The sequence below is a fragment of the Protopterus annectens genome, chromosome 8.part0, assembly GCF_019279795.1.
Source record: "Protopterus annectens isolate FY-2018-M chromosome 8.part0, PAN1.0, whole genome shotgun sequence".
Lineage (NCBI taxonomy): Eukaryota > Metazoa > Chordata > Ceratodontiformes > Protopteridae > Protopterus > Protopterus annectens.
Genome location: NC_056741.1, coordinates 943,538,527 through 943,550,968, shown reverse-complemented (window position 1 = coordinate 943,550,968; position 12,442 = coordinate 943,538,527). Strand labels below are relative to the sequence as shown.

Genomic DNA, 12,442 nt, shown 5'->3' with positions numbered 1-12,442 from the left:
CCCATGGTAAAGGTGTTGTTTAAGTGACTTGCTATTCTTAAAACTGAAATGTGGAAGCAGTCCAACCTTGTCTACAAGGCCAGGAACTTCTTGTAAAAGGTACCAGTATTTTTTAACAACATCCACATATTGATTAATGTTGCTAGAAAACTGGAGAACCACACTAAAGTCATTCTCAGCTGTGGCACTGTGTGTTGCATCTGCAATCGCTCTGTTGTGATTATAATAAGGTTTGCACCTAGTATCTCTAAGCTTCCAGGCATCAGATATTGCATTATCAATGTCTGCACTAGAATATCCTCTAGCCAGAAACTCAATTGAGTAATGGATATTTGACTATTTAAATAGAGTGTAAGCCTTTTACTGTTGTCTGATGAAGCAACTTTATGTTGTGAAAGCCCTCACCATTTTCTGTTTTGTCTATTAATAAATGTTCTCAGTGTGCTAGCTCGGTGCATTTTCTTTGATTTTGTTTGGGCTCCTTTTTGCACCTTGCTTTTACCTACGACTGTTTTTGATTTTTATACTATTTTCTTTTATTCGGTCAAGGGGCACACAGTCTAATGGAGGATACTACAACTGAACAGTCCATGAGTGGACAGCATCATCATTTTCTAAGGATTTTGGATATTCCAGTTAATCCATTACTGAATTTGGAGACAAATGCTGATGTGAATGACACTTTCTCTACAAATCAACGTCTACCTGAATTTTTTCAACAATATAAAAGCTTAGAGAACTTGATGTACAAATATAAAAGGTTACAATGGCAGCGACTGCATTTGCAAGCTTCTTTGGAAGCCAGGATCATTCCACGTGGACTGAGAATATTGAATATGCCCACTTATGGGGATGCATATCCAGTTTTACTTCGTAAGTGGCAAGAATTGAACTTGCAATTTAGTTCCAAGTATATGGAACTCTTACTGGAATTTTTTCTACCTATAGAAGTAGATCTGAAGTCACAGATCATTGACCTAGAATCTAAGATTACAGACAGCTTTTCATGTGACATAACCCTGAACAAAATGAGTCAATTACAAGATAACATCATAGCATACGAAAAGAGATTGCAGACTGTTAAACTATCCAAACTCAATAGAGACAAAGCTGATTTTGCCAAGAATAATGTGTTTTCTTGGCCCAAAGAAGCTACTAATAGACCTAATCAAGGCAACAGCACTTTGAATTTTGCTCCGAATACCATTCAAGCATTTGACAGTGCAGCTAGCGCTTCCGGCCTTACTTCCGGTATTCCGGCTGATCGGCCAGTTATGGCGTCCATGCCTACGAACGCTCAGCATGTCGCCTTGAATGTACAAGCTTCCTCTACTGCTTTGGACAACTTTGCAACTCCTATAGCTGGAGATCAGACTCTTAACACTATCACACCTTCGTATGCATTGACGGTTACGTCGTATACATCCAGCATTTCATGTATACCAGCTGGAAATGTTATTCCATCACCTGCTAGTAAGAAAGATACTAGTGTTTTTTTAGACAGCTCAAAGAAGGGCGATTTCTCACTGAAGGCAGCGCTGCCATTCAGGACTCGCTCCAAAAGTCTAACCTACAACAACAAAGCACCCAGGGCTCCTATAATGGATGGAGCTGCCCAGCAATCCAAGAAGAGACGTCTATAGACCCAGGTTTAGTCTTCAATATTTCTTCTTTTAACTTAACTATGGAACAGCTCAGTTTACTTAACAAAGGTCTATCATTTATTCCTGCCAGGAGGGCTGATCCTGCAGAAATGTTAAAATATTTAAGACTTTTGGGTAGGAATCTCTCTCTAAAATGTATTTTTTCTGCAGGCAACACCAATATATATATAACCAAGCCTGTATGTATAGACAACCTAGTACTTTTATTCCAGCTACACCCATAGGTATTCAACGTTTTATTGATGCATGTGAGATTGCTTTTAGGGAGCTGAATGCTCTATCTGTTTGTAACATGTCATTTTATAATCTGACTACTGGAGAGTACAGAGCTTTGCAAGATTTAAAAAGCCTACATTCATTGATCATTAAACAGGCTGACAAAGGAGGCGGCATTGTTGTTTTAGATAAAGATTTATATGTTACACAAATGGAGAAACTGTTACTTGATACTACCACATATCAACGTATTTCTAAGTCTATGGTGAATGCCATCATAGATAAAGTTTCTTTTCTAATTTTTGACTTGTTAATAACTAATTTGATTGATGATTCACTTTTTAAGTATTTCGATGTTCATAAGCCTGTTGCTCCCAGGATGTATGGTCTACCTAAAATTCACAAGGACTTGTTATTTCCACCTATGAGACCTATTGTTTCAGGTAGTGGCTGGTGTACTGAGCCCCTCTCCATATATGTAGAAGGGACTTTACATGGTTTTCTGGACAGCTGTTATACAATTTTAAAGGACACTAAGATGTTCTTACAGCGGCTACATAATAGGATGGAGACGATAGATAGAGATGAGGAATTTGTTCTTGTGACCATGGATATAGAATCTCTGTTTACCAGTATACCAAATGTTTGGGGTGTTGATAGTATTAGATATTTTCTTACTGTGCACAAACTTTTGACTAACAATAAGATACAGTTAATCTGCACCCTATTAGAAATAATTTTAGAAAATAATATTGTTATGTTTCAAGAACAGTTTTTCCTGCAAAAAGTTGGCGTGGCAATGGGCACTGCTTGTGCCAATAGCTACGCCAACTTAGCACTGGTCAGTTGGGAAGAGCAAAACAATTTGTCTGCCACTAATCCTTTCTTTGGACAAATACTGTGGTATGTTAGGTTTGTAGATGACGCTTTTATGTTATGGAAGGGCTCCGGCTCTGATCTAGACCAATTTTTGGATTATTTGCATTCAACAACTGATTTTTTAAGGTTTACACACCAGAGTTCGGCCACTGACATAAGTTTTCTTGATGTCAAAATCAGTAAATCTGATTTGAATCATCTCCGCAGTACTATATACCATAAACCAACTAGAAAGAACACATTGCTGCATAAATCTAGTATGCACCCTAGACACATTCCTAGGAATGTGTTAAGAGGGCAAGATTTTAGGACACTCAGGCTACATAGTAATGACAATGATGCAGTAGCTGCATTGAATAACTTGAAAATTGAGTTTCTGGCTAGAGGATATTCTAGTGCAGACATTGATAATGCAATATCTGATGCCTGGAAGCTTAGAGATACTAGGTGCAAACCTTATTATAATCACAACAGAGCGATCGCAGATGCAACACACAGTGCCACAGCTGAGAATGACTTTAGAGTGGTTCTCCAGTTTTCTAGCAACATTAATCAATATGTGGATGTTGTTAAGAAATACTGGTGCCTTTTACAAGAAGTTCCTGGCCTTGTAGACAAGGTTGGACTGATTCCACATTTCAGTTTTAAGAATAGCAAGTCACTTAAACAACACCTTTGCCATGGGGAAACACGCAAAAAGTTAACTCACTCTGTTCGCCGTGGAACTTTTCCATGTAGGAACTGTAGTGCTTGTCAGTTTGTTTATAACAAAAATAATTATGTGAATCCTACCAGGCATTTTCCGTTACATTCTAATCAATATTCAGATTGTAGAACCACTGATGTTGTTTATTTTTGTTTTTGTCAACAATGCCATGCTTATTATGTAGGTAAAACGAATAGAATGTTGAAAGATCGTATTTTAGAACATGTGAGAGACATTACCAACTGTAAACAATCCAGTGCTCTGGCCTGTCACGTTATGTCTAATGATCGTTCACATTCTTTTAAATTTTTGGTTTTGCAACATATTTATACGAACCCTAGAGGTGGTGACATAGAAAATATTACAGAGGGGCATGAGCAAAAATGGATACTGAAGCTTAACGCTGAGAAGTTTCCTGGGTTGAATGCTGCCACTACTTTGGTTCCCTTTTTGAAGGCTCAACCACTCATGCACTGATTTTTAGATCTTTTAGAAGATATTTTAGATGTTTTTAGTAGTTTTTTTATATGTCTTACTGTCGTTGTTTTATCTTATATATGTATGTGCATGTTTTTTTACACTGTATATAGTGTGGTTATATATGCTTAGTAACTTTGTGTGTAACATTATATGCATAGTGCATCTTTATTGTAGGATTCACTGTGGTAAGCTTCTCTTGAATTTGATTGTGTACAGCTTGCTAACCCTAATTAGTTAATTGAGTAATGGATATTTGACTATTTAAATAGAGTGTAAGCCTTTTACTGTTGTCTGATGAAGCAACTTTATGTTGTGAAAGCGCTCACCATTTTCTGTTTTCTGTTTTGTCTATTAATAAACGTTCTCAGTGTGCTAGCTCGGTGAATTTTCTTTCATTTTGTTTACTATCAACAAAGTCTGGAGTGTCAAACGGTAACAATGTCGAACTTCAACATTGTCGAAGTACAAATCTTGCCCCTATCTCGACCTATGTTAACACTTGTTCTAAGGTCGAATTTGGGATATAATTTGACAATATCAGAATTCGGCATTGTGACTTTTTGTGGAAGTGGGTCGATGATATGATCAATCGACCCAAGTAGCAAGAGGTTCTCCCGTTCGATTCTCAGCTGGAGTGTGGGGAGTGCCTTCTGTGTGGAGTCTGCATGTCCTCTGCATGGTTAAGTGGGCATTCGAAAGACATGCGTAAATGGGCGTGCCTTTGTTGAAGGTTGAACGTTGAGCTGGCACCTCAACGTTCGTGAAAATCAACTACCAATCATTAGCGGACCGGAGTTCTGCTGTGGCGACCCCTAACTGGGAAAAGCCGAAAGACAACAACAACAACATATATATATATATATATATATATATATATATATATATATATATATATATATATATATATATATATATATATATATATATAGACTATGGCAGTCATCCACTAAGATTTAGCAAAGTTTTTAAATGTTCGTAGTACACAGCTCTACTGCGAGAAAAATGGTGCATTCATTGCCCTCTATTCTGAGGTCAGTTCATGGCACACACTTGCACAATTCTTGAGCCAATAGCTGCAGTGCTGTGCATTCTTTGGCAGATTTACACTCCCTCAATTTCCTAGTGCAGAAACAACATTCATGGCTTACTCCCAAACAGCAGTCCTCTGGTGAGGCTCTTTCAACAGTCTCCCTCAGGATGGATGAGTCGGTCGTCTGCATCTCTGTCCCACCCCCTCCTCTCTGGATCCTTCAATAGAAGGGCCATTAACTGAACCCATTTCTTCTTAGGTGTAGTCAGGAGCGAAGACTATGCTCAAAAGTCATTCTACTAATAGATATTTGATTCATTTTCAATAACAAAAGAACAGCTATCACAGCTCATTAGCCCTATTATTAATTACGGTAGTGAGTACTTCCTGCTGTTTAAAATTAGGAGTAAAATGCTAAGGAACTACTCTTTCCCACTGGTACTAAATACAGATTAATGTACACTTTGGAAGGGTAACATGGAGTGGATGAAGAGCTGGTTATACTTAAAGAAAGAATGAAAGGATGAAAGCAGTTTCCTTTATTGTACCTGCTGTGTACACTGAGGAATCTGGCAGCAATACGTGTTTTAAATTAGTGATGTACATTTTTGTGAATAGAACCCCCATGTTATATCACTGATTTACATATAAAAGTGTAGATACTTAGCAGCCAGCAGAGAATGCAGATGATGAAACCTGGGGACTGGACCATAACATTGTAAGTTCCACAGTGAATCAAATAACTGATATGCTTTTAGAGCTTGTTTGTGTGTGCTGCGTTTTGCTATAACTATGTGTCCATATATTGTGGTGAGAGTAGCAGCATAATAAACATTGATAAATCAAAAATGAAGGCATTACGCAGACTGCATAAAGCTTTAATATTTTTCCATTACCTTTTGAAACTGGTTTTCACCATGCCAGTGGATTGCTTCAAAATCCATAATGTGCAGGTAAGAAATACAATGATTAGAGAGAGAGTCCACTATCATAGCTGCATTATGCTGATGTGTGTGCTTACAGGTTCATGATAATAAGATGACGGATGTACATGTGAACTGCTAGAACAGTAACCCCCCATAGGTCGATGTCAGAAATGTCAACATGTGTTAATAACTGGGGGCCTATATTGTGTGGTCGCACTACAGCAGGGATTGGGGGTATATTGGAGTAAATATATATAATTAGCAGGGTGTATGGGAGGTGCAGGGGGACTTGCCTCCTGCAAAAGCAATTTTTTTCTTTTATTTTATTTTTCAACCTTCTAACTATTGGTGCTATGGCAGTCATCATTAAGGAGGTTTGTTCTATGGCATCTGACATTCAGGAGGTTGACATGATGGCATAAATCTGTGCTCTCATAAATAAAAGAAACATGTTGCACAGTCTCGCCATTTGCACTTTAATGTGCAGTACATACATTCTCATTGAATTAAGCACATCCTTTGATTCTGTTTCTGCACCTGCCATTTAAATACCAACATTATGAGATAACAATAATCAAACAAACGGTGCAGGCAGCAGCAGGTGTCGGCCAGTACAAAGGCAGCAGCAGGCGTCGGCCAGTACAAAGGCAGCAGCAGGTGTCAGCCAGTACAAAGGCAGCAGCAGGTGTCGGCCAGTACAAAGGCAGCAGCAGGTGTCAGCCAGTACAAAGGCAGCAGCAGGTGTCAGCCAGTACAAAGGCAGCAGCAGGTGTCAGCCAGTACAAAGGCAGCAGCAGGTGTCGGCCAGTACAAAGACAGCAGCAGGTGTCGGCCAGTACAAAGGCAGCAGCAGGTGTCAGCCAGTACAAAGGCAGCAGCAGGTGTCGGCCAGTACAAAGGCAGCAGCAGGTGTCAGCCAGTACAAAGGCAGCAGCAGGTGTCGGCCAGTACAAAGGCAGCAGCAGGTGTCAGCCAGTACAAAGGCAGCAGCAGGTGTCAGCCAGTACAAAGGTTTATTTGTTTAAAAATTCACCACAAGCACTTTCACCCTGACAGCAATACAGGGCTTTTTCAAGTGTAAATATTTGCAAGCATAAAATCGGGTCTATAAGTACTCCCATTCATGAAAAAGGCGCCAAAAAATTTTAAAGAGGCACTCTAAAAACATAACAAATATTACACAACAACCCACAGGTAGATGTAATCAAAAGCACATTTTACAATCGTCCCTATACATTAAGTAACGTGTTATAAATTCATTACAAATATTTAATCATACATTGTTAAGCATAAAAAGCTTTTCACAACATAAACTACAAAAGATGTGTAAAAATTTAATTTATTACAATTTTTCACTTTTCTTCTTTAAAAAGGGCTTAATTGAAATATGATCGTTTAGCCCTGGGGGTTGGGATGCATTCAGTTTCAACTGCCAAAAGGTTTCCCTGCAGCCTAACCAATTCTCCCAATCGCCCCTCTAGGGTCCACACATACCTGTTCCAAAATCCCAAAAAGAAACCCTACATGACTGGGTTCTGTATGCAGGTGCCTATATAGTGCACTATTCAAATTTTTCTTTTTAACGTTGTAAGTGTGTTCATAAATCCGCATTTTTAGTGCCCTTTCAGACTTTCCAACATAAAATGCTGGGCAGTCCTTACATAAAGCTAAATATACTATACCCCTAGTCATACAGTTACCTTTTCTGAATTGTATTCTACTTTTTGCGTAATTGTCCAAAGTGGCACCTTTTTCATGAATGGGAGTACTTACAGACCTGATTTTATGCTTGCATTTACACTTGAAAAAGCCCTGTATTGTTGTCAGGGTGAAAGTGCTTGTGGTGAATTAAAAAAAAAATAAAGCTTTCTACTGGCTGACACCTGCTGCTGCCTGAACCGTTTGTTTATCAGTTTTTCCTTTCGGTCCTGCATCTGTTACTATTTTTTATTATGAGATAATGACTTACAAAGTGTATACCTTTAAGAGCTACCCCCCAAAAAATAGTTATCATGGCATACCTATTATCAACAGAAAAAAAGAGGATATTTAGGTTCATAGGTAGGTATTAGGCTATCTGCCCAAGGGCATTTATAAGCCTAGCCAGAGTATGTCGGCTTTCGCCGCCCCATTGATTAATTAACTGATCCTCTGTCAAGCAGAGCCAATGAAGTGATCCCAGGGGTGTATTTTCTGTTACCATCCACTCATCAAGGTTTCTCTTGAAGTGTGTTAGTGAGGGGCTCTGCCTGATGTAATTTGGAATCTTGTTCCAAAGCATGGGGAGTATCTGTGACAGGAATCTATCCCTCCAGCATGTTCGATTTATTATTGTGGCTAGGTTTAGCTCACTAGAGCACGTGACTCACAGTGACTCAGATTTCTTTAGGTGGAGCATGTCCATCAATTCTGAGTTGGACATGGCTTTGTAAGTCAGGCAGAGATCACCTCTGAGTAAGCGATATGCCACTGAGTACAGCCAGAGTTTTTTCAGTCGGTCTGCATAGGACATATATTTGAGACCAGTAATCCTCTTGGTGAGGTACTCTTGTGGTCTTTCCAGCTGTTGGAAGTGTCTTGTGAGGTACATCCCAAATGGGGCATTGTATTCTATGATGGGTCTAATGAGTGACGAGTAGAGGGGCACTATAACCTCTTTATTTCTAGATGCAAACCCTTTAGTAATTAGATGGGCCACATAGAAGGATTTCCTAACTACTTTGGCAGTATGATTGTCAAAGGAGAGATTACTATCTACTTGGGTCCCCAGATCTCTTATTACCTCTTCTGTATTAAGGGAGCTGCCACCTATGTGGTAATTCGTGAGTGTTTTGTTCTTTCCAAACGGGATGACTATGCATTTTTTGGCATTTAGCTTGAGGCCATGACTTTGACACCAGGTGTCCCTTTTGGAGGATGTCCGTGTCAGCTGGAGAGTCAGTTATGGCTCCCAGTTTGCAGTCTTCGGTGAACTTGGTTAGCCATAGTCCTCCTGTGTTTGCCTGTATTTCTGAAAAGTATATGCCAAACAGTAGGGGCCCCAGGACCAAGCCTTGTGGGACACCACTTGTGACTGGTTTGGAGTCAGACCTGGAGACCACTATTCTTACCATGTGAGTTCTGTCTGTAAGCCAGTTGGCAACCCATCTCATGACGTAGGGCTTTATGTTCAGGCTGGTGAGTTTTTCTGTAATACCCGAGTGGGGAATGGTGTCGAAAGCCTTGGCGAGGTTAAGGTAGGCTGTGTGAACCACCTTTCCCTCTTCTATGGCCTTGGTGACTGTCTCGAAGAAGTCAACCAGGTTTAGTAGGCATGATCTGCCCTTAACAAAGTTGAACTGGGTCAGGTCAAGTGTTTGGAGGTTCCCAATGTCTTTGTTAATGAGTTCCATGATGATGCGCTCCATAACCTTGCAGACCAGACTAGTCAGGCTTATGGTGCAAAAGTTACCAGGGTCAGTTGTGGCCCCTCCTTTGTGGAGAGGAATAACGATTGCTATGTGCCATTCTATGGACACGTAGCCTGTGGAGAGGCTGAGGTTGAAATTTTTGTTACTATAAAATGTGCAAGACATATTTCTACCATGTCTGTTAATAGCATAAATTTTAATTATCAAATTATAAGTGTGATATAAGTCCTTTCATCGAATTTCTCACTTCAGCGGGGATAAATGATCCATTGCTTAGGTGGTCCAAAGATAAATTTTCACAGCTGGTACAGTGGAAGATAGAAGATATTTTAATCTGTGAAATGAATAGCTGTTGAATAAATTCCAGTGGAATCAGTAGATAACATTTTAGCTGCAAAATGGTGGCCACTGCAAGGAGGGTTTCTCCTTATGTCTACTTGCAGTGGCTCTAAGATGAATGTAAGTAGCAGGAGTTGTTGTAATTGGCCCTGTTGCTTTGGGGGTTATGATGAAAATTTTTCATCCTGCTACTTGGGGTTATGGGACAATTCCTAACCCAAAAAATGGCTGCTCTGGTTTCATCCCAAAGACATGCTGTAGGTGGATTGGGCACTCTACATTGGCCCTAGGTGTGAGTGCTTGCATGTGTGTGCCTTCTGTGGAAGGTTGGGGGATGGGCTGGCAAGTCGACACCGTAAAACTCCACTACCATTCATGTGCTTACAGGTGATCCGCTGTGGCAACCCCTAACTGGGAAAAAGCCAAAAGATGGAGAATTGTTTTGTAAAGCCATTGAATGCAATATTTCAGTTAATACTTCTGAATAATTATATTTCTTCTGTTAATAACAAACATATGCTGGATACATTGAACATATCCATACTGAAACTTCTTTAAGTGTATGGCATGTAATATTTGAAGAAAACTATTAAATAATTTATAAAGTATCTAGAAAAATGTTGTGGCATAGAGGTTCTCAGTCTATCAGATGGACGTACAACATCCATGTGTTGCTTGTATCTTCTTAAAAAACTCTCACATTTCAGTTTTTTATGTGTCTCTTTAGCTCATTAAAAAAAGGTCTTCAAGAACCTCTGAAATAGAATTCTATATACGTAATATTCCATTTTGCTTTGATGTCATCTTTTCATAGACAAAATGTTGTATAAACTAGTGATTTTTTGAGTGATAATACATATGATATATTGTTAAAATATTAAGACTAGAACCATATACCTAGCAGTTATAGTGCAAGAAAAGAACAAAGGCATCATTAATCTATACTAATTTCTGAAAATGTACTTTTTTTTGCTTTTTTGTATTTTTTTCTGGGGTGGGTGATTTTTTTATACACTTATTATTTTTTAATTGCACATATACTACTACAGTTTTAAAATGTTGCTGTGGACCAATGCATGGCATACTTTTCTGATGTAGAACAAGGATAACAATGGATGAAGCCTGTATAGGACATATATCTGGTTTCAGACGTAAACTTTAATCTTTTGCCGTGGTCAATCCCACATATTCAATATAACTCTTCAGCATGTAGCTAGCTTTAAGAATTGCTATATTATTACATAGTTATGTGGCAGAATTTTTAATGCTTGCTTTTTATTTATAGGAACAGTGCATACAAGATGGGAAAAGTGTGTTTTGTCCTGTTTACACTACTAACAGGTGAGAAATATGCATTGCAATCTTATCATGGTATAAATGAGCAAACGTCTTTCTGTGTGAGGCTCTAAATCAATGGAAGATGCTAGGACTGAAAAGGTGTGTGTGTGTGTGTGTGTGTGTGTGTGTGTGTGTGTGTGTGTGTGTGTGTGTGTGTGTGTGTATGTTTAGCTACTTGTACTTGCTGGATACAGGGTATTAATCTGTACAGATAAATTTGTTTGATCTTCCGCATTGTGGCACTGTGACACAATAAGATCAGACCACCAAAATGTGACAGAATCTGAACTCTGGCTGATCTGTGTCTGAAAACCATGGTACAATTGCAATCACTGCTTGCATAGTTTTCATTTTTACACTTCTTAAGCAACTACCAGGCTTAGAAAGGAACTACTTTTGTTCCAGACAAATTTTCATTAAGTTTTGTAGTTAAATTACAGGCATAAACCAATAAAGGTTTGAGTCACTTGTGCTGTGTAGAATATAATTACTTAGTGGAAGTCAAAATCCATGCTGACATTTTTCTCACATTTTTGAGAAGCATATGCTGCTGATGAAAATAGACAAATATATACACATACATACATACACACACCTACCCATAAAATAAAATAGTACAGTACTATCTGCAGTATGAAATAAAAGTATTCAAACTTAAGTGGTGCTCAGTAGCCAATGTTTGCTATACGTAGGAAGGATAGTTGAGGAGTGACTAATAAACCAACCTTTCATTTACAAAAAAAAAGTAACTGAAATAATCATACATTTGTAGTATAGTAGAACTCACTGTTTTCCTATACATATTTGTCTTTAAAAGGAAATCAAATTATATAATCTCGTAAGCCTGCCTCTGTATAAGTTATCATATCATTATCAAGACTATTAGACAAACAATGAGCTTTTTTTTAGAATATATGACCAGCTTGATGGACATCTCCACTGAAGAAATAGAAATCAGTAGTGCAGTTTTCTTTGTGTTGTTTTTTTTTTATTTATTTATTTCCTGCATACATATGTGTACACTGTCATGATCAGCTGTCCAGTACTCATCTCCATTGGGTACAGATGGGGCTCACTAATGTCAGAGGTACTTAAACATTTGCATCCATGTGGTCAGTCAACATAACTCATGAACAAACTTCTTTGAGAAGTAATAAGTTTTGCATTTTAATAAATCAGCTCTGTCTAGTTTTTCAGAGCTTTTCATAAACTTCAGTTTTTTCTATTAGACACATTTTAATACTTGTCATGTGTTGCCTTTTTTACTGTCCATGTCATGAGAAAATTAATGGGTTCTAATGTTAAATATGTTTGCTAAGAGGTAACTCACAACACTTGCAAAGAGTGCTGATGTTGACCAAGATTCTATGGTCAGCACAAGCTAAGATTTTTTTCCTGATTATGATAACTTACTTTGCCGGATTCACCTAGCTTGCAGCAGGCTTGCCCAATTA

General features: G+C 38.5%; 1 protein-coding gene across 1 annotated transcript in view; it reads left to right on the top strand.

The window, feature by feature from the left end:
• LOC122809172 (FXYD domain-containing ion transport regulator 3-like) overlaps nt 1–12,442 on the top strand; it is a 227,919-nt gene that overhangs the window by 101,926 nt on the left and 113,551 nt on the right. The window contains exon 2 of the mRNA XM_044080463.1: nt 10,936–10,991. Coding sequence (XP_043936398.1) covers nt 10,952–10,991 — 40 coding nt within the window. The 5' untranslated portion in view covers nt 10,936–10,951. The remainder of the gene's footprint in view (nt 1–10,935; nt 10,992–12,442) is intronic.